This window comes from Carassius gibelio, chromosome A6 (assembly GCF_023724105.1).
Source record: "Carassius gibelio isolate Cgi1373 ecotype wild population from Czech Republic chromosome A6, carGib1.2-hapl.c, whole genome shotgun sequence".
NCBI classification, from domain to species: Eukaryota; Metazoa; Chordata; class Actinopteri; order Cypriniformes; family Cyprinidae; genus Carassius; species Carassius gibelio.
In genome coordinates, this window is record NC_068376.1 from 19,225,137 (window position 1) to 19,245,040 (window position 19,904).

Sequence of the window (19,904 nt, forward strand, 5' to 3'; positions counted from 1 at the left end):
AGTTTATTCCAAACGCGCCGTCTATTTTTCTCTGGGCAATGAGCGATGCCCATTCGCCAATGATTCATTCTTTTGAGTCAATTCTGTTCAAAGGCTTGATCAAACCAATTGGCAAACGAGTGAATTGGTTCATGAATCAGTTTGATTGAGTCGTTCAGTTCCCTGCTGCACGCACTGAGCGTCTGAAGCGGTTCACTCAGAGTTGTAACGTTTATCATCAGCAGCGTTGAAAACGTGGCTATGGAACTGCACTGAATTGAAAGCAAATCTGCAAAGGCTATTATTTGCTTGCGGTGGAGATCCTTATTAGATGAACACCGCGTGTGCTGTCTACTGTTTAACAGGTAATAACTTGGGCTACATTCGATTACAGTACACGATACCACTATGACAGTAGTTTGTTGTACGTGTGTGGCTTATAACAGAGGGGAGTCAAGTTGAATGCAGCTTCCAAAAGACAAAAAATAGCCGATTAAGATTGTATTAATTTTAATTCAATCACACCGGTGCGAGTACGTTCAGCAAGTCATATCATCAGCTGTTAAATTCAGATCTGTGATCGCTTGCTGGCGCTGAGCCAGAGATAGATGCGTTTTACAGCGTTGCGCATTATAACCAATCACACACGATTCGTTTGAATGCATTGGCCAATCAGAGGTGTTCCGATGAGTCATCGCTGAAATGCCGGTGCTTCCTTCACTCGCTCGCTGACTGAATACCTCTTTCTGGCGAATTCTCTCGTCAGAAACAACAAAGTGCAGATGTGTGTACGAATCTATAATTAAGATATTGATTTCACAGTGTTAACAGTTTCAGTGATTTTAATGGGAGTTTCTGAGAGTGATTGAAATCTAGACTGTCAGTGAAAATGATCTTTAATAATGTTAATGTTATTTGCTCTCTTTCTGAACAATGAAAGATTAGTAGCAATATTTATATCACATTAACTTTCAATGTTAAATTCACATTTAATATAAAGTCAGTCGTATTAAAAATATGTTATGGCATGAAACCTATATCTGTTACTTAAGTAAACAGACAGGGTTTTATAATAAATTGCAGTAAAGGCTGATGAAATATATACATTTACACACGCACACACACATTACATACATTTATCTATATATCTAAATAAAAATAGGCTCCGTATATATGACCCAAAGTAACTAACTACTTGAGTAGATTTTTTATCCGATACTCTTTTACTCTTACTCAAGTAACTATTCAAGACTAGTACTTTTACTTTTACTTGAGTAAATATTTCTAGAATTACTTTTACTTTTACTTGAGTAAAGTTTTTGGGTACTCTACCCACCTCTGGACACATGCAAAAACATCGTTTTTTTTACTGGTCAATTTTGAGATTTGGGCCTGTTTGTCTTCAGTAACATATCTTCTTTCAGACTTGTGGTGAAAAAAAAGTCCAAAATACACATATAGGTCTTTATTTTTCTACACCTTTAGTCTATTTGCGTCTGTAGATTCCTAATAAATTCAGTTGGCGTTCTAAATCACCATGGTGCTCCGCGATTGCTGTTTTATAGGATCCACATATTTTACATGTTAAACTAAAGCTACCTTTTTGAACAAGTAGCTTTCTAACAAAGTATGGATATATGATATTTTTAAATCAATATGCTCAAGATTAATTAGCCTTGACATAAGTAGATTTTGTTTATTCGTCAATGCAAATTTACTGCAACTGCTGCTATGCAAATTGAATGGGACATGGATAATAAACAAAAACATATTATGAAATTATATTAAATTTATAGTAGTTATATTAATTAATTAATTGTGTATTTATTTCTATGAATTATTAATGTTATTCTGATTATTATTATTTGTGAGTTGTACACTATTCATACATTGGATTCTTTTATTTATTACAGTTTTTCTTTCACTTTTGTAAAGTGAAAAGTTAATACAAATTGTATTTGATTTTTTTTTTTTAAGAGCAGTGAATAACTGCTATTAAAATATAATAGGGTATCACTGTTTATTACTGATTTTAAAGGTTACTGAACTCTTGAAATGATTTGGATATACAGTTCAAACAACACAAGATTGGCCCCTCTGTATTAATCGTGGCCCCTCTTGTGCCCCCCAGTTGAAAAAATCCTAGAATCGCCCCTGGTGAGGACCAGTAAAATCTCTTCATTAGTGGGTTGTTAAAGTATTTCCCAATATAAGTGAGGACGTTTGGTCCTCAGAAGTATAGTCAAAACAAGTACAATTTAATAGGCAAGAAACCAACAGTCAAGAGAGCACATCAGCAGAATAGCTTAATGTTTGAAATCAAACTAACACTACATTGCCCTCTTCTGGTGAAATCACGTTATTGATTTAATGTTAATTTGAGGTCTGTTTGTGGCATGTGATATAATATGAGAGCAGTTAGCTTAATATATTATATATGAAACATGAAGATAACCTTTGAAAGATATGTTAATGATGTACACTGACATGAGATCATTACAGAACACATGAAAGAGAAATGACATTGAACCAAGCTGTTTCTTTAAGTGGCTTTTATAATGTCAACACACTGAATGTTCAGATGTACAATAATAAGACTGCAATATTGATGTAAAATTGTGTCACAATCATATAAAAATAAACTATTGATCTACACATCAGTTTTTTATGCATAACTGCTGTTCATGAAATATCATGACGCATCATGAGACTGTCCAAAACGCATTTCATAGGTCACAAGCAATCATGTCTCCACAAACACTGTACCCAGCATAAAAGATAAATTCTTGATTGTCTTCAACACAGGAAAAGGGTGTTGCTGAATTAAATAGTTGCATAGCAACAAACCACAATGTGAATGAACATTACACACAGCTGCTTACTAAAGTGATTTGTTTCATCTCTGTTTCTGTGAAAGTTTAAGAGATTAAACAAGCTACAAACTCAGAGAGATAGAGAATAAAGTTAACAAATATCAAATCAAAGCTGTAAATTGCAGGCACATACAGTATTAACATGAGACAAGTGTAAAGAACTTCATTCATTCAGAGTCGCGGTCTGACACTGACCTCTAGAGGAATTTTTAGACATTACATTCTATAGGTAGTGAGGAGTTTATTGTAAAAACAAACAAACAACAACAAAAAAAAACTGTTCTGCATCAGTTATTACAGATTCACATACGCTTTGCCAACAGTGATGTGAACATTTGACGACTCGTTTAGACAAATAAATTGCTATCCAGTTAAAAATATTAATATGCTCTGGGTTATATAGAATATACATAGAAATCATGTGAATGTTTTCTGGTTGCCTGGATTTCAGCTATATTGCTCAATGGCAAAAAAAAAAAATAATAAATAAAAAAAACATTTGTAAATAATCTGAAAGATTAAATATGCTGCATACGGAGGTAGGAGGGCAAAAAGACACTTCTGAATCCAAAGATTGTGTCACATCTATCAACTAAGATTTCTTCATCTGCTGACGATATCCCACTATTGTACGTGTGCGATTCCATGATAGTTGAACTAAAAGGGAAAAAATGACACCTGACACACTTTCTTTAATTCCTAGCAAGAAATGAATACTATTGTATAAAGTCAATATCTTCTTGGTTAACACCAAAGTTCTCGCTATTTTGTTGTAGATCATTAGCCCGTTTCAGAAGCCTGCCGAAATCAGTTTCAGGATGTACCTTAGAAACAAAAATGTTGCCTGAGAAGTCACTGGCTCATTTGCTTACAGCGAACACAGCCCTGGTGTGTCTCATGTGTTGAAATGACTTGAATGCCTTCACAGTAACAGAAGAATGTCACAGAACACATTCTCTCCCACATTTATAATGAGATGTAAGCTCATATGGTGGCCATAATTAAAGCAACATTTTTCTATGAAGCCGGTATTTATAATTCATTATAAGGCTATTCTTCATAATTAATGAATAATGCATAGTAATATGTTATTTCAATTCATAAATAATCATAAGAACAGTTTTAATGTATTATAATACCTACTTATTGTGGTTATAGCTGTTAAGAGTATGATGATTTATAACACACAATGAACATGTTGTATTCACTTAAGTTAGAGTGAATAATATTTCCCACAGTTATAATGTATTATAAGTCTCATATCCTGCCACTGTTTAAGATCTGCACAATAACACAGTACATCTTTTTAGTGTTTTTACTGCAAAATGACAAATACAAAGTCTTCATGAAAACATCCAGAAGGCTTTATATGTGGTCTTATTATTTAAAAGTGGTCTTGGTCTACTACTATTTTTTAATAATAAGGTATCCGATCAGATGAATGTGTACAAATTTGTTTTGAACTACTTCTATTGTAATATCAGTATGGTTATTTTGATGGTACCCTTTAGACAACTGTTGATAAGTTACTTTGCAACTGAGCTTAAACTAGCTCACAGTAAACTTAAAATTAACCTCAGGAAAAAACCTCAACCACTCACAAGATGTAGTAAGATATAGTAAATATGTAGTAAAGTAATTGTTTTTATGATTATTTATGAGATGATGCAACATATTATCCTTTTTTTTAATGCATTATGTATTAATTATAATGTCTTAAGAATACCTTTATACTTTATTATAAATACAGGCTTCTTAGAAAGTGTTACCACAAATTTTATTTTCATTTTAAGGCATCAGTGATATATTTTTGCAAAACTATTCCCTTAATTTGGGAACATCTGCTATAGGGTTGGATTTCATCGCAATATTAAAGCAATTTGACTGATTCAATAATTCCAAAATGCAATGACGGGATAGAGACCAAGACATTCTGAAGCCTTCCAGGAAGTCATAGATGAGTGAAAAAGTCTGGTGATAAACCCAAAGCTCGGTCAAAAATAACAGTGAAAGAGCATGATTTTAAAGTTCTGGTTGAAAAAAAAGGACATATGAAGGCCACGTTTAGTCATACTAAGTTGAAAAATTGGCATGAACTTCACAGAGCATTTGTGAATATACAAGTTTCCTTAAAAACACATTTATAAAACAACATTAAAATATAAACTTTCGCATTTTGTTCAGGCTATCTCATATTTACAAGGAGAAAAAAAAAACATTAAAATATCAATAATTCAATAAACCAATATACAGGACAACACATCTATTCACAAATCGGCAGTGATGAAGGATTCACTGTACATCAGTCTGTTAGTGTCAGCCAGCAGCGCTGCCTGACTTGGGTCTATTTGCATAGTCTTCTGTGTCATATGTCCAAAAACTGCCATTGTGCCACCTGGCACTGCTGTCATGGGTGTCAGAGTGACACAATGAGAAAGCAAAGGTGTATTGGCGTCATGATTGGAGCCTGTTGAGGGGATGCTGGTCACATGACCCGTGCTGGTTGAGCCGCTGGCGCTGCTGGGCGACCGGCTCTTCGGCGGAGGGCAGTGCTGCACCACCTGTGGAGGGCCCTGAGATGGCGCGAAATGGGCAGCAGGGAAGGCAGCATAGCCTGTTGGGATAGGGTATCCATTTACAGGTATAAAACGCTGGTTTTGAGGAATCTGTGCTGCCATGAAACCTGCGATTTGTCCTGGTGGGAGGCTCTGCGGAGGTCCGTAGATGTATCCAGCATAGCGCGGGCTGCTGAGGTTGCTGACGGGGCTGGCGCTCAGAGAGGTAGTCTGGGTGGTGGCGTTGCCTCCTGATGGTGTGCTGGAGCTGGCGTGGGAGGACAGACCCTCCCAAGCACGTAGTCGGGCGTGGATGTCTTTGAATCTCGGTCTTCGAGCGGGACCCTCCTGCCAGCACTCGGTCATCAGCACGTACATATGAGGGGGGCAATCCTCCGGGCAGGGCAGCAGCTGCCTCTTCCGCAGCATCTCCATCACTTCCTGGTTGCTGAAACCATAATAAGGCTGCAGGCCGAAGCTGAAGATCTCCCACAGAACCACACCGAACGCCCAAATGTCAGAGTCTGTTGTGTACTTCCCGTAAAAGATGGCTTCTGGTGGCATCCAGCGAATCGGAAGGAGCGTTTTGGGCTGGACTCTGTAATAATCGGAGGTGTAGATTTCTCTTGACAAGCCAAGATCGGAAATCTTGATGTGAAGTTGCTCACCAACCAGAATGTTTCTTGCCGCGAGGTCTTTGTGGACGTAAAGATGGCTTGCTAGGTACTCCATCCCGGCTGCGACTTGAATGGCCAGGTGAAGAAAGTCTCCATGGTCGAGGCTGGATTTGATGGTACCGTCTTCGTCGCTACTGCAGCCCACGTCTGAGTGTGGAGAGCGCATGATGAGGAACTCGTGGAGGTCCCCTTGAGCTAGAAACTCGAAGAGCATGCAGACGGGCTGCTCCTGGGTCACGACACCCAGGAGACAAACCACATTGGGATGATGAAGTTCAGCCAGGACAGATGCTTCCTGCTGGAAATCGCCCCACTGTTGTGCACTTGAGATGTCCTTCAGTGTTTTTATGGCCACTAGCTGAGCTTGCTCCATGCCTGGCAGGTACAGGTGGCCTTTATAGATTTGACCAAAGTTGCTCTCTCCCAACTCCTCCATGAAGTGCACTGCAGACAGAGGAAGCTCTTTGGCTTTACTCTACAAAAGAGAAGGAAATAGAAAGGTAAGACTGGGGTGGCAAATTTATTATTGCATATATGAGCCAACAATGTAGTAAAAGATTTGTGGTCAAGTAACATTATGTAAAACAAATGACATACTGTGCTATGCCTTATAATGTTGGACCTTATTATGTAACCCGTTTACATTCCTACGCATTTGCACTTATGAAATCACTGTCATATTTATGATATCACTGTCAATTGATGCTCTAATGTAATCTCATTGTTCTACAGCAATGACCAAAACAAATATTATATATATAATTAATCACGATTAATTGTGAATAATCACATCCGAAATAAAAGTTTGTGTTTACATAATATATGTGTGTACTGTGTATATACAAATACACACAAATAGATGTATATATTTAAGAAATATTTGCATAATATTTGTAATATATATGTATATTTATATTAATATGAATGTATATAAACATGCAAATATTTCTTAAATATATACATGTATGGAGTGGATTTATATACATATAAATATAAATATGTATAGTACTCACACATATAATTTAAACAAAATCTATTATTTTGGAATCGATTTGACAGCACTAGTATATATATATATATATATATATATATATATATATATACACACACACACACACACACACACACACACACACACACACACACACACACACATATGGATGTACAATAAGTTCTCAAAAGTAGTTCTGAGATTTGCGAAATGTCACATTACTAGAGGAATGTTAATAATAACATTATTTTTGTTGTTAAAGCATAACATTAAGAGATAATTAGATAATGCCAAATGTACTTCATCAGTGGATGAAATATGCTTGAATTATTAAATGTTAAATTAAATTAATAATTAAATTACCTAATTTGACTGAAAAGGTGTGGTATAATAGTCATGCTTTAATAAATTTTTTGACAGTTTAAATTTATGAAGAAGCTGTTGTAGCTTTGTTTTTAATCTTGCTCTGTTGCTGAAGAATAAGACATGCTCCAACCTCAACCACTGACCACAGAAATGCATAAAACCTCTGTTTACTCTTAAAATATTCTCACTGTCTTATACATTTATGTATTTCGCAGAAGCTGTCTTACCACTTACGTAACAGTCACTGTGATTCAATGTTGTTTTATCCTCTATAAGAGTGATAAAGATGTATGTAATATGCATAATGTTGTGTGACTGGTATGGACAAGACTCTGGCTCATGAAACAGGAAATAAAAAAGGTCACAGCTACATTCAGCAGAGAAATTAACAGCGTTAAAATAAATGATAAGGGTCTCTTTCTTTGAAAGAAGCAGATGTTTTGTGTAAGCATCAACTCATCCCGAGGCTAAAGATGTCTCATCCCTTTTTTAAGTGAATGGCGACCTTTGAATGACCTAAGTCTGAACTTTAGCCTGCGGCTGAGACTGCAGATGAGAGGTCTCAAAGTGTTACAGATACAAACAGCACTTCAGGGAGTCAGAAGGTCTGATTAATACTGGAGCTAAATGGAACTACCATCGCCTCATCGAAATATTTGTTTGTAAAATGTCTCTATAAACAGCAACCAAGAAGAAAAAGCAAAGAAAAACCGTTTTCAAGCAAAAATCTTATTAGAATCTGCTTTGAATGATCCAAATGGAATGATAACAATATGATTATATTTAAATTCCTCCTATTTGTGCAGTGCCCCTTAACCCAGGACTATACACTAATTCAAATGTTATGAGAATACCCCACAACTCCAGTGGATGAAAACACATGATCTGTTGTTTTAGCACCCAGTTCACTATCAAAAATGACTTAAGAGAATAAAATGCAGGTTTTTGTGTTGAAATCCACTGATACAGTACACTGTGGTGTAGATGCACTTTCATAGTTGGTTATGATCTGTTAGTAGTAACATCTCACCTTTGGTTTGTATGCTGTGAGCATGGACATCTCCACGTTCTGACCACGTACTGGTTTGGGCTGGCGTGGGGCTGGTGGACGTGAGGCTTTCTGGTTGTTTCGACACACACAGATGAAGAAGAACAGCAGGGCGATGGCTAGCGGTATAGCAACGCTTGGTACCAGGATGTAGAGGATCCCCATACTGCTGCTGCCATGCTTGGGCAAATCTGGGGACAATCAATAGACAAATATATGAACTAAAAGCTTATGATAATTCTGTTATAACAACAATTTGCAGTCAAACTAAAGCAGTGCTCATTGAAAATATGTTTTGGAGTAAAATCTTTCACAGATTACCCAAGTTTGGCTGTGTCCAGAATCAAATACTAGCATACTGCATACTGAAAAAAGTACTATAGACTGCATACATTTTTTAAAAAAAGAACATGTACAATAGTTTATTTAATAATGCAGTTGACCTTGTTATGATTTAAAAAATACTTACATTTTTTTGACCAGATTTAGTGTACAAATATTTAAACTCTTTGCAGTCCAGTTAAATAATTAAACAAAAAAAGGAAATCATATTTATTGTTCTCATCACACTTTCCCTTTGCTGTTATTGTTACTGTTAAAAAAAGTTTAAATTTAGCAGTTAAAATTAAGCTGAAATAAAATGTGTTATTAGAATTTTTTTTTTTTTTTGAAATGCTGGCTTTGCAACTAACTAATAAAAGTTAATAAAAGTTATATTAAATGCAGTATAAAAATGTTATCAAATTATATTTTTAATAAATACTATAATAGTCTAGGCTTATAAATAATACTATAGCACATTTCATTGTGGGATACAGCATTTAGCAAATTCAGTAGTTCTTACTGGTATTCCGTGCATAAAGAAAAGTCACATGCATACTGTATATTTTGAAAATAGTATGAGTGTAGTATGCTATTCTGAACATAGTCATATGCCAATACGAGTAGTGCATCTCACCACAAGGAGGAATGTCGCAGAGCTCCATGTGCACACTCTCATCTAAGGTGAAGCACCAGGGAGCATCGTGCTTGTTGCCGGGGTTGCGACAGTAGGAATGTCCCCCGTTGAGCTCTGGGAAGCGCATAGCCAGGAAGGTGTGGCTGTGGGGATACTGCGAGTTCCACGGCTGACACTGACGACCAGATTTAGTCACGCTGACTGTCCCGCGGTAGTCTGAACCACTGTTGTTATAACATTTGTGGCCTAAAATGGAAAAGAAGAGGATAATTGACTTAGTTTTTCAATAAAATAGCATTTTGACAAGTCATTTTTTTATAATTACACAAAATACTTACTTTTATTTATTGTCTCTGCTATTGGGATCCCTATTCTCATGCAGTTAGCAGCCTCTGGACTGTCCAAAGCGGCCAGTTCTTCACAGTTGGGCAATTTGAGGCGCTTGAGGATGAGGGGGTTAGAACGAGCGATGATGTACTCCGTCTTACACAGGTCGTTCTCCAGAATCTCACACTCGTCTTTGCACAAGTCCCGGGGTTTGTCCATGCCAGAGCTGCGGTCACATGTGGGGAAGGCAAAGTGGCACAAGGATGGGATAGCGAACTGGGAGCAGCGATCTGACAGGTGATTGGAGGTGCCAATCATGGTGAAAGCCGCTAAAAAAAAACAGAATCAAGCCTTTACACAGGGGTTTCCTGCAGATTTGAAAGCAAGAATAAGCCATTATGGATTCCATTAAGCTACGTAACAATCTAGTTGTATTCGAGGGAAATTATACCTTACACACAAACAACAACGAGACAAAGTTCTGGTGAATTGTTGTGGTTTTGCAAGGAGCTGTGTGATTTAAAAACAAACTGACTGCTCACTCTTGAGAGAATAAACCACAGTGAATGCCTGTGTGGCTACAATTGTAAAATTCGTCACAGAAAACAAAAAACTATTCAAATTTAAAACTGAAGCCAGGCTTAGTCCAATCCATATGTATGTATGTGATATCAAGATTTAGCCTTAAAAAAAAAACTCTCTCGGAATACATAACTTTTCCCTTGAAAAAAGGAAGGCGGGCGGTACTATAGTAAAGATATGATATCAGATTGAAATACCATGGCAGATATATAAGATGGTCCTGAATAATTACTATATTCACATAGCTCAAAGAATACCATGATAAATGTCCATGTATGACCATCATAAATGTCCAGAAACACAGTCTAGCTGGCAAAAGCTGTTTTCAAACTTGGACTGAAGTCTGTACAGTAGAGTTGTTTTGAAATGTCTTTTGTAAGGACTGAGGAGTGAATTTTTTTTTTAAAGGGCTTACCTGTGATTTGGGTCTCAATCTCGCCCTGCATCTGCAGCGAGTCCACGAAGATGCTCCTGTTTCCTATGAAGCGAGCGCACGCAATCCCTCTATACGGCTGGCAGAAACCTTCCTCTTCAAAATCCTCTCTAAAAACAAAACAAACATGAAATGTGCATGTTAATTATGGTAAACTCGGTTAGCAGGCCTTAAAAACAATATTCAGCCCAGATTCCCCCTACTCTGGCTTTTTTCACATCATTGTAGTCTCTTTTATGGCAGAGAGAATTAATCTACTGTTGTAGTTTTGACTTTAACACTAGAGGGTAGTAAGCACCACTGTATCACACAAATACATACAGCTGCAACCCCACAGCACAGCATATTTAATCAATCTATACATTACAAATCCAACATCTGAAAAATACATTCAAATGGAATATAATACAGACCTGGATATATCATTTAAAGCATTCAACATATCGTAAATAATAAAAAAGACGTTATGTTCTGTGTCTGCATGTCATACCCTGTAATTTAAACCATATGAACGGGTGGTTCTCGAAAAAAAGCGTATAGCATCCATATATACACTATGAGAAGAAAGCAAAGACTGAGTCACTGCTGGACTCCAGTGATTTGCAGTGCGGTAAACCGAAACAATTTGACTTTATAATGTGTAAGACAAGAAATGAGAGAAAAACAATGATCAGGTTATAAACAGTTCAAATAAACAGACAAAATTTGAAAAAAACAAATCAAAAACAAAACCAAAAGTTGGGGGTGTTAATGAAAAGCAGGTGTTTGGAAGGTCACAGGTCAAAAGTCAAAGAACTGTCAAACTTTAATCCAGATATTAGCACTCAATCTGGACATGTTTGGAATGGAAAACTAAATTATTTACAGAGGAGTCTACATTATATACTGTATATACTGCATACTATTCTTTAAAAATACTCAAACTAGAAGAATAAATATTATTCTTTGGTCTTTTATATTGTTATACAGATGTTTTAAACAATATTACATTACATTTTTGCCAAATAACTTCATGCTGCAGTAGTGATTGTCTATCAACTTGGAAATAAAAGTTATTTTGCCATTTTCAATTATTGTCAGTTTATTCGTGCCAGTTTTGTTTAAATATATATACAACAGCGTTTAAAAGTTTGGGGTCTGTAAGATTTTGTTTTTTAAAAGAAGATTTTTAATATCAGCAGTATGACGGAAAATGGTTGTGCTGCTTAATATATATATATATATATATATATATATATATATTTTTTTTTTTGCAGAAACCTTGATGCCTGTTTTAGGATTCTTGAATAAAAAAAAAAAATATAACAATGTAAAAGTCTTTACTGTCACTTTTGATCAATTTAATGCATCCTTGCTGAATAAGAGTATTTTTTTTCATACTGACTCCAAACTTGTCCAAACTCCAAACTTACTCATTTATATTTTGCAATGGAATATATCAAAGTACCATGGCATTACAATTTGACACCATCCCCATGCTAACACTACAGTTCTGTTTTGGTGAAACAGTTTTGTTCAAAATGTGTCCTGTCATGTATTATGTAAAAACAGTTCAATCTAAACTTTAGTGTGCTCATTCAGGCCAGCTCAAGAATCCAGCACAGTGACAGACACTGGAAAAGTTTCACAGCTCGCCAGCATGTGCGTCACATAAGAATGCATTGGTAACTGTGGCCACCCACAGAAAGCTTAATGACAAGGAGGAACAGTTGTTGTGGAGAATTACAACCTATTTTAGCATAATATATATATTTTTTCAACTTTCTCTACCCCTTGCATTCTCTCATGCTGTCTTAGACACGCACATATACATGAACACACTCCAGTTCATCAGTCTGTATGTGTTTCTTAAGAAGCCTGTGGTTTGTATAAACAGAAGGAAGTCCAGGGCATTTCTTTACTCATCAGAGCCAACTGAAAATGAGTGATAACTAAAGGAAAAGTATGAGCAAACTGTGTTAACTGAACTGTGACAGTGATGTAACAAGATAAAGTTCTGCACACACAAAACATGACATGCTTTTCACCATGCTCTTCAGATCAAGCACATTTTGGAATTCCTGCAGGACGCTTAAAATCTCCTGTTAAACCTATTGAGTCGAGACAGGAAGGAGTGAGGAGTCTAAAATGCTCCCCTGTGCGCTGAGTAGCACAGAAATCAACCTGAGAGAGATGCACATTAAATATTACCAAGATTGATGTTTCATCGTTTCAGAGTGGCCTATTCTTCAGAGTGTGTAGTCAAAACCATCCAATTATACAAAGGGGCTCAACATTTTGAGACCACAGATTACTCTTATTTTGTATTCTTTATTAGTTCTTAATTAATTTATTAAACATAACTTACTAAATTGTATTTATTCAAAAAAATATTTTAATAAAGAAAGAATTAAACTAATTTGAAAGTTTCTTATTATTTGGAATTGTCCCTTTTGTTTTATTGACTATATTAATATAAACCCAATTTCGACCATCTAAGAAAAATGGGATTCTTCAGAAAACTTTGTGTCATCAGTGTTACTGAACATGCCCTGGAGTCTCAAGATATTCCCATCCGGAAACAATCTCCAATCTGCCTGGCCTAAAGCCTACTCCATATTTTTAGCCACTCTCCCTCCTTCTGTATCCACTAAGGAGTCAAAAACTCCTCCCAAAGATGTTTCCAACACTTTTTAAATAAAATATTTTTTTTTCCATATGCTGCTCCGCTTAAAATTTAGCAGAAAGGTTGATCACTATTGACTGTGAGATACTCAGTTTTGGAATGCAGAAATGTGATTTTGAAATAAGCAGATCTGACTCCTGTTAGTACATTAAAAGATCAAGAGACTCACTGGCCTACATTAAAAAAACTAATTGTAGATAGACTCACTTGAAGGGCTCCCACGATCATGGAAAACATGTGATTTACATTTCTGGAAACATCATGGAAATTATTAAGATATTAAAGTATAGTAAAACTGGTCCACAATCAGCTTGATATCATCATTCTGTCCACTGACACAACAATGATTGGTTATTTATTTATTTGTATATTTTTGGACTGATATACAAATGACATACCAATTGGTTATCTTTCTTTTTGTACTGACATACAAATTATAGTTATTCACCATATAAGATGCAGATGAGTTTCTTAATCAGAACAGATTTGGAGAACACCTTAATCATGGATTTGTTTCTTACAAACACATAGGTTTTTGCTTCACAAGTCATAAATTGATGGACTGAAGTTGTGTGGATTGCTTGTGGTTTACAGGGATGTTTGTAACAGCTGTTTGGACTCATTCTGACGGCACCCATTCACTGTAGACATGCAATGCTAAATCTGTTCTGATGAAGAAACAAACTCTTCTCCATCTAGAATGCTCTGAGGGGGTGAGTACAAGTGCATCTCAATAAATTAGAATATCGTGGAAAAGTTCATTTATTTCAATAATTCAATTCAAATTGTGAAACTCGTGTATTAAATAAATTCATTGCACACAGACTGAAGTAGTTTAAGACTGTGGTACATGTACATTAAATGAACATACTTTCCAAAAGGCCAACAATTCACAAAAAATATATATATTTGTATTATTGTTTTTATGAAGTATTCTAATTTGTTGAGAGTGAATTGGTGGGTTTTTGTTAAATGTAAGCTAAACTCATCACAATTAAAAGATCCAAAGACTTAGACTACGTCAGTCTGTGTGCACTGAATTTATTTAATACACAAGTTCTACAATTTTAGTTGAATTACTGAAATAAATGAATTTTTCTATGACATTCTACTTTATTGAGATTCTATTCCTTTAAGTGAAAATCTACAGAAGTCTCGTATATTAGTAATGCTGAAAATTCTTGTTTAGTTGTAATAACCTACTGCCCTGTATCTACTTGTATATTAGAAGCACACTATATTTTTTGAAAGATTTATCCCTTAACATAAAATGCTTGTTTTCCATGACTAAAGGATTCTTCCTAAACTCTGGTCTTAGATCACCTCTCTTTAACATTTTATGAGCTCAACAGTGATACATGTTCTTATTTTCTGTTCACATCCAAATTCATGTCATATTTTATGTGCTCATGTTTATAACACTCAATATTTTCATCTCAAATATTCTGCGTACCATGATAGCAATGATGGTGTTTGAATCTCAGTTCTCAGTGACTGTGAGCATGAATATGAACATGAATGTTAATGTCCATATTATCGGTGCTGTTTTGATGAAACACATTCCCAAACATCTTAACTTTTTTTGTTACTACAAGTATGAGGGCATTCCAGAATAGAGTTTCTGAAGATGGGCAAATTGCCTGAATCTGTAAAATAGACCTTTTTCATTGGATACACACAAAATCTTTGAGGCTTTTGAGACTGTTCTTTATGCCAGATGTAAAACACATTTTTGAATTTAGATTTTTGAAAAAGAGAAGATCTAATTCAGTCAGGTTTACTCCTCAGTTAAAATTTGACCCGGGTCAGTGGCAGTATATGTAACAATCGGAGGGGTGGGGGTACATGGGTAACAGTGGACAGGATTGTCCCTGATACAGGGAGGCCTGTGGTCCGTGACTGCACCTCAAGAGGAAGGGAAAGACAGCCACTGAGGGACTCTCATTAGGAGTTGTGTAGAAAAAGAGGAAAGAGTCCTTAGGTTACACTACCACAGTAGCAGCCTCTATTACAGAAGCAAAGGACACAGCCCTGTGACTCCTGAGATCTCCCAGAAAAAGAGAAATGGGGCATGCATATTACAGTCAAAGAATAGACATGTGATCTGAGCAGACGTTGAACAAAATCATAATGCTTGTCTTGACAATGTATTATTGTAAAGAAATCAGTAATATGTAATTCATGTTAGTTGACAGAAACGCCTGTATAATAACACTAATGTTAATATTTGTACTTGAACTTGATCCTTTATAATAATATTATTGACATTCCTGTTTATGTAAAAAATATTATTAAATTATTGTATTATTTAATGATTATTAATTAACAATAAGAAAAAAAGAGAAAACTGCTCAAAACAACGACTTAAAAACAAGTTAGTTCACAATAATATTAATACAACAATTTATTATCCTTATACAAAATATATGATTACTGACAAAAAAAACAAAAAAAAAAGGAATAACTTAAAACTGACATTGAGGAAATTATTTAATTGAAAAATATCTGAAGGTCCATGCCATTTCATCTTTTATTTAATTGTTTACACACACAAACACACACACACACACACACACACACACATATATATATATATATATATATATATATATATATATATATATATATATGTATATATATAAAACTTGTTAAATAGTATGTGTACAAATAAATAAAAATGTATCAAAATTAGCATCAGGAACCATGAAATGTCACTGGTATTTTCTTGTTATCCTGACAGCTCCACATCCATCAACATCTGACAAAAGCCTGATTAAATCTGCAATTATATATATAATATATATTTAGAAACATCCCCTGAGAGCAAATAATCTGGAGATTGGCTGTATGGGTGTATTATAACCCCCATAGACGATTTGCTTATACAATGTGCATTTGAGTGATTTGCTAAACAAAAGAGGGCAGAAAGGTCAAGCTGTTAGGAGCCCATTAGGACGAGAGGTGACAACATACATGGAAAAAAATAGTCCATGTTTGTTTTTCTATTCACTTAACCACAATGTGCACTGATCATTCAATAACAAACAGAACTGACCAGCTGAGGTGTCACAAAACAAGTGATTAGTAGTAGTAAACAAAAAGTGAATTGTGCCAACTGACAGAGCTGTTTACTTGCACATGCTGGTCTGCATTGCATCTGAAAAACTAAAGTAATCATGCTAACTAGATAACGGTGCAAACACACCCACAAAATTAATACCGTAAACAGTTTGCATGCCATAGTCCTCCATCTTGTAAAGCTTCTGAGAACTTTGCTTTGATGAAAATAGCAGGATACCACAGTATTGATCAAAATTAATGTTGTTCTCATTCCTGTAATGAATTAATTCTGTCATGATCAATATAAAAATGGCAAAGAAGCATCTCTCATAATTTGTATTAATTATGTATATATATATATATATATATATATATATATATATATATATATATATATATATATATGTATATATGTATGTATGTATGTATGTATGTGTATATATATATATATATATATATATACAAATTATGAGAGATACTTCTTTGCCATTTTTATATTGATCATGACAGAATTAATTCATTACAGGAATGAGAACAACATTAATTTTGATCAATACAGTGGTATCCTGCTATTTTCATCAAAGCAAAGTTCTCAGAAGCTATATATACATATATATGTATGTATATATGTATATATGTATATATATATATATATATATATATACACATACATACATACATACATATACATATAATTTTACACAAAGACTTTAATTGAAGGAATAGTTCACCCCAAAATAAAACTTAACTGAAAATGTACTTACCCATAAGCCATCCCAGATGTAGATGAGCTTATTTCTTCATCAGAACTGATTTGCAGAAATGTGGAATTACATTACTTGCTCATCAGTGTATCATCTGCAGTGAATGGGTGCCATCAGAATGAGAGCTCAAACAGCTGATAAAAACCTCACAATAATCCACAAGACTCTTGTTTATCAATGAACGACTTTTTATCTGAAAAGCTGCTGTTTGCAATAAATCCATAATTACGGGATTTTAACATTCAACGTCACTTCTGGCCAAAATATCAGTCCATAATCCATAATAACCAGTGAAAAACTCTTTCCCCTGTTGTCCTCTCACATCAAAACCCTCCAACATACTTGCCCACAATTGTTTTGGACTGTTTTTGCTTGTAAACATTGCTTGATCTGTGCATATTTCTCTCCTGATTCAGACGAGACATCTTTTTCATTGGAGAAAGCAATAGGATAAAGGAGACTAACATTTTGGATGGAAGCAATGGTTTGACGTTCAAAAATTCAGATTATGGTTTGTTTATCATGCAAAACTGCTGATTTTTGCATCACGAGAAATCAGCTGATAGACTAGACTCATGCTTTTATCAGCTGTTTTGACTCGTTCTGACGGCACCCATTCACTGAAGTGGATCCATTGGTGAGCAAGTGTTGTAATCCTACATTTCTCCAGATCTGTTCCAGTAAAAAGCAAACACAACTACATCTTTGATGGCCTGAGGATGAGTACATCTTCAGCTATTTACATTTTTGGGTGAACTATTCTCTTAAATTACATTAAATTGTGTTACTATTGAACACAAAATGGTTAATCTGTGATGCTCAGTGAATAAGACAGGGTTTTTTGCTGAATACTAGGTGGCACAACTCTGATTTCATACTCATTGTGTGCATGTGTGTGTTTGAATAGATGTTGGGTCTGTATGTATCCGCTAGTGTGAAAGTTATAAACCTGAATCCTGATGACTGTGAATCTAAGTTAGTCTGCCAAAAAAAGCACCTGAAGTTCATGCTGTGATCAGTGTTGGCTGAAAGAATTGGCACAGCACAACTAAACTGACAACATGACTCATAATCACTAAGCAAAGCAAAAAACAACCTTTATACGAGAAAGCTTCTACACCATGTTTTGATGTGTGCTTGCTATTTGTCACACCTTATGATTTACAAAGCCAAAGTGTAAAGATCAAAATCAAACACGGATGTTTAAATAACAAAAACATGCATGCTTAACACAGCCAGTGTGTAATTATAGAGAGTGGGGAACCTTGAGTAATTATGCATTCCTCAAGGCTTACATCCAGGTGTAGGAAAACAAAAGGACTCCATGTAAACCAGGATATATATTAATATATAGTCTCACTGTACACAACTGTCTCTGCTTTCCTTAAGCATGACCTATTTATCTCTGTCCATATCAACAGAACACATCATTATACATTATATATATAATTAAACTATCTTCACTAAGACATTATTTTATAACCTTAGCATATCCAAAGCTTATCCATATCCAAAGCATATTAAAAAAGAAAGGAACTTGCGCTACAGGTAAGGGGTTATCCATTTGAGAGGGGCCCTGGGAATAAAATTCATGCTCTCCCAATAAAAGCAAATTAACTGGCCCCATGTCCCTCTAAAAGTAATGGGAATAAGGCATAATTAATTTCCTTAGTGGAAAGAAGAGAGAAAAATAAAGTGTTTCTGAGCTTTCATTCATATTTACAGTTGTGTGTCCAAACGTGTGTCCGCTATAGCTCAAACGGATAAAAATCAGAAGCCTTTGGCTGCCAGACTTTGTTAGTAGAAAAACTTGAGGAGAGAGTGCGGGGCAGAGAGTTAATAGAAAAAGGAAAGTCAGAAGACTGTGTGAGAATGAGAGAGAGAGAGAGAGAGAGACTGGGTATTTTCTGAATACATAATATAAAGTATAAAATACCATAAAGTACTACTGTAGTTCAAAATGTACATTACATGATAGGATGAATAATATTTAGAAAATGACATCATAAATAGAAGGAGAAGACATGAAAAACCTATATTTGTATTTTTTGATTATAAGCAGTTTTTTTTTTGAGAGGTCTTAAAATTATTATGATTATGACACACCCACAAAGTTATATTTATATTTCATAAATAAAAATGTACACACCCATTATACTTTTGTAAGTTGTGAGAATGTATAGAATTGTTTAGAACCAACCTTCATGTATCCAACTGAAATGAAAATATTTTTGTCTGTGATGACCTAAAACCAGCCGGCATATATTAATGGACTAATAAAATAAAGATAAACAGGCTGTCTAAGGCAGGGGCAGGGCGGTGTGGTCTGCTGATGTTATTGAGTGGTAGAGGTTAATATGGCGTCGTATGGGGTGCTGGGGAGGTATGCTGACCCGCACTGCTTGCCCAGAGACTGGAAAAGATGTTTTGACGAAAGGTCAGTCTCAAGTTTCAGAATGCACCTCCACCACAGAGCATACCAGGTCAAAGGTCACATACCAAGAGACTCATATTAAAGCTCCAATTTTCAGTCAATCAACACTTAGTTAAAAGAACTCCATAACAAGGTAGAGATTTAAATCTTGACCGAGCTTGCGTCTGCTCGCATGATGAGCTAGTTTTATGC

The 19,904-nt window shown here is 35.3% G+C and overlaps 1 protein-coding gene across 1 annotated transcript in view; it reads right to left on the reverse strand.

Annotated features, from left to right (window-relative positions):
• Positions 1 to 2,516: 2,516 nt before the first annotated feature.
• LOC128015624 (inactive tyrosine-protein kinase transmembrane receptor ROR1-like) overlaps positions 2,517 to 19,904 on the reverse strand; it is a 100,851-nt gene continuing 83,463 nt past the window's right edge. Inside the window, exons 5-9 of the mRNA XM_052599636.1 lie at positions 10,772 to 10,899; positions 9,786 to 10,103; positions 9,448 to 9,693; positions 8,472 to 8,680; positions 2,517 to 6,559 (exon numbers count right to left, since the gene is read on the reverse strand). Coding sequence (XP_052455596.1) covers positions 5,120 to 6,559; positions 8,472 to 8,680; positions 9,448 to 9,693; positions 9,786 to 10,103; positions 10,772 to 10,899 — 2,341 coding nt within the window. The 3' untranslated portion in view covers positions 2,517 to 5,119. The remainder of the gene's footprint in view (positions 6,560 to 8,471; positions 8,681 to 9,447; positions 9,694 to 9,785; positions 10,104 to 10,771; positions 10,900 to 19,904) is intronic.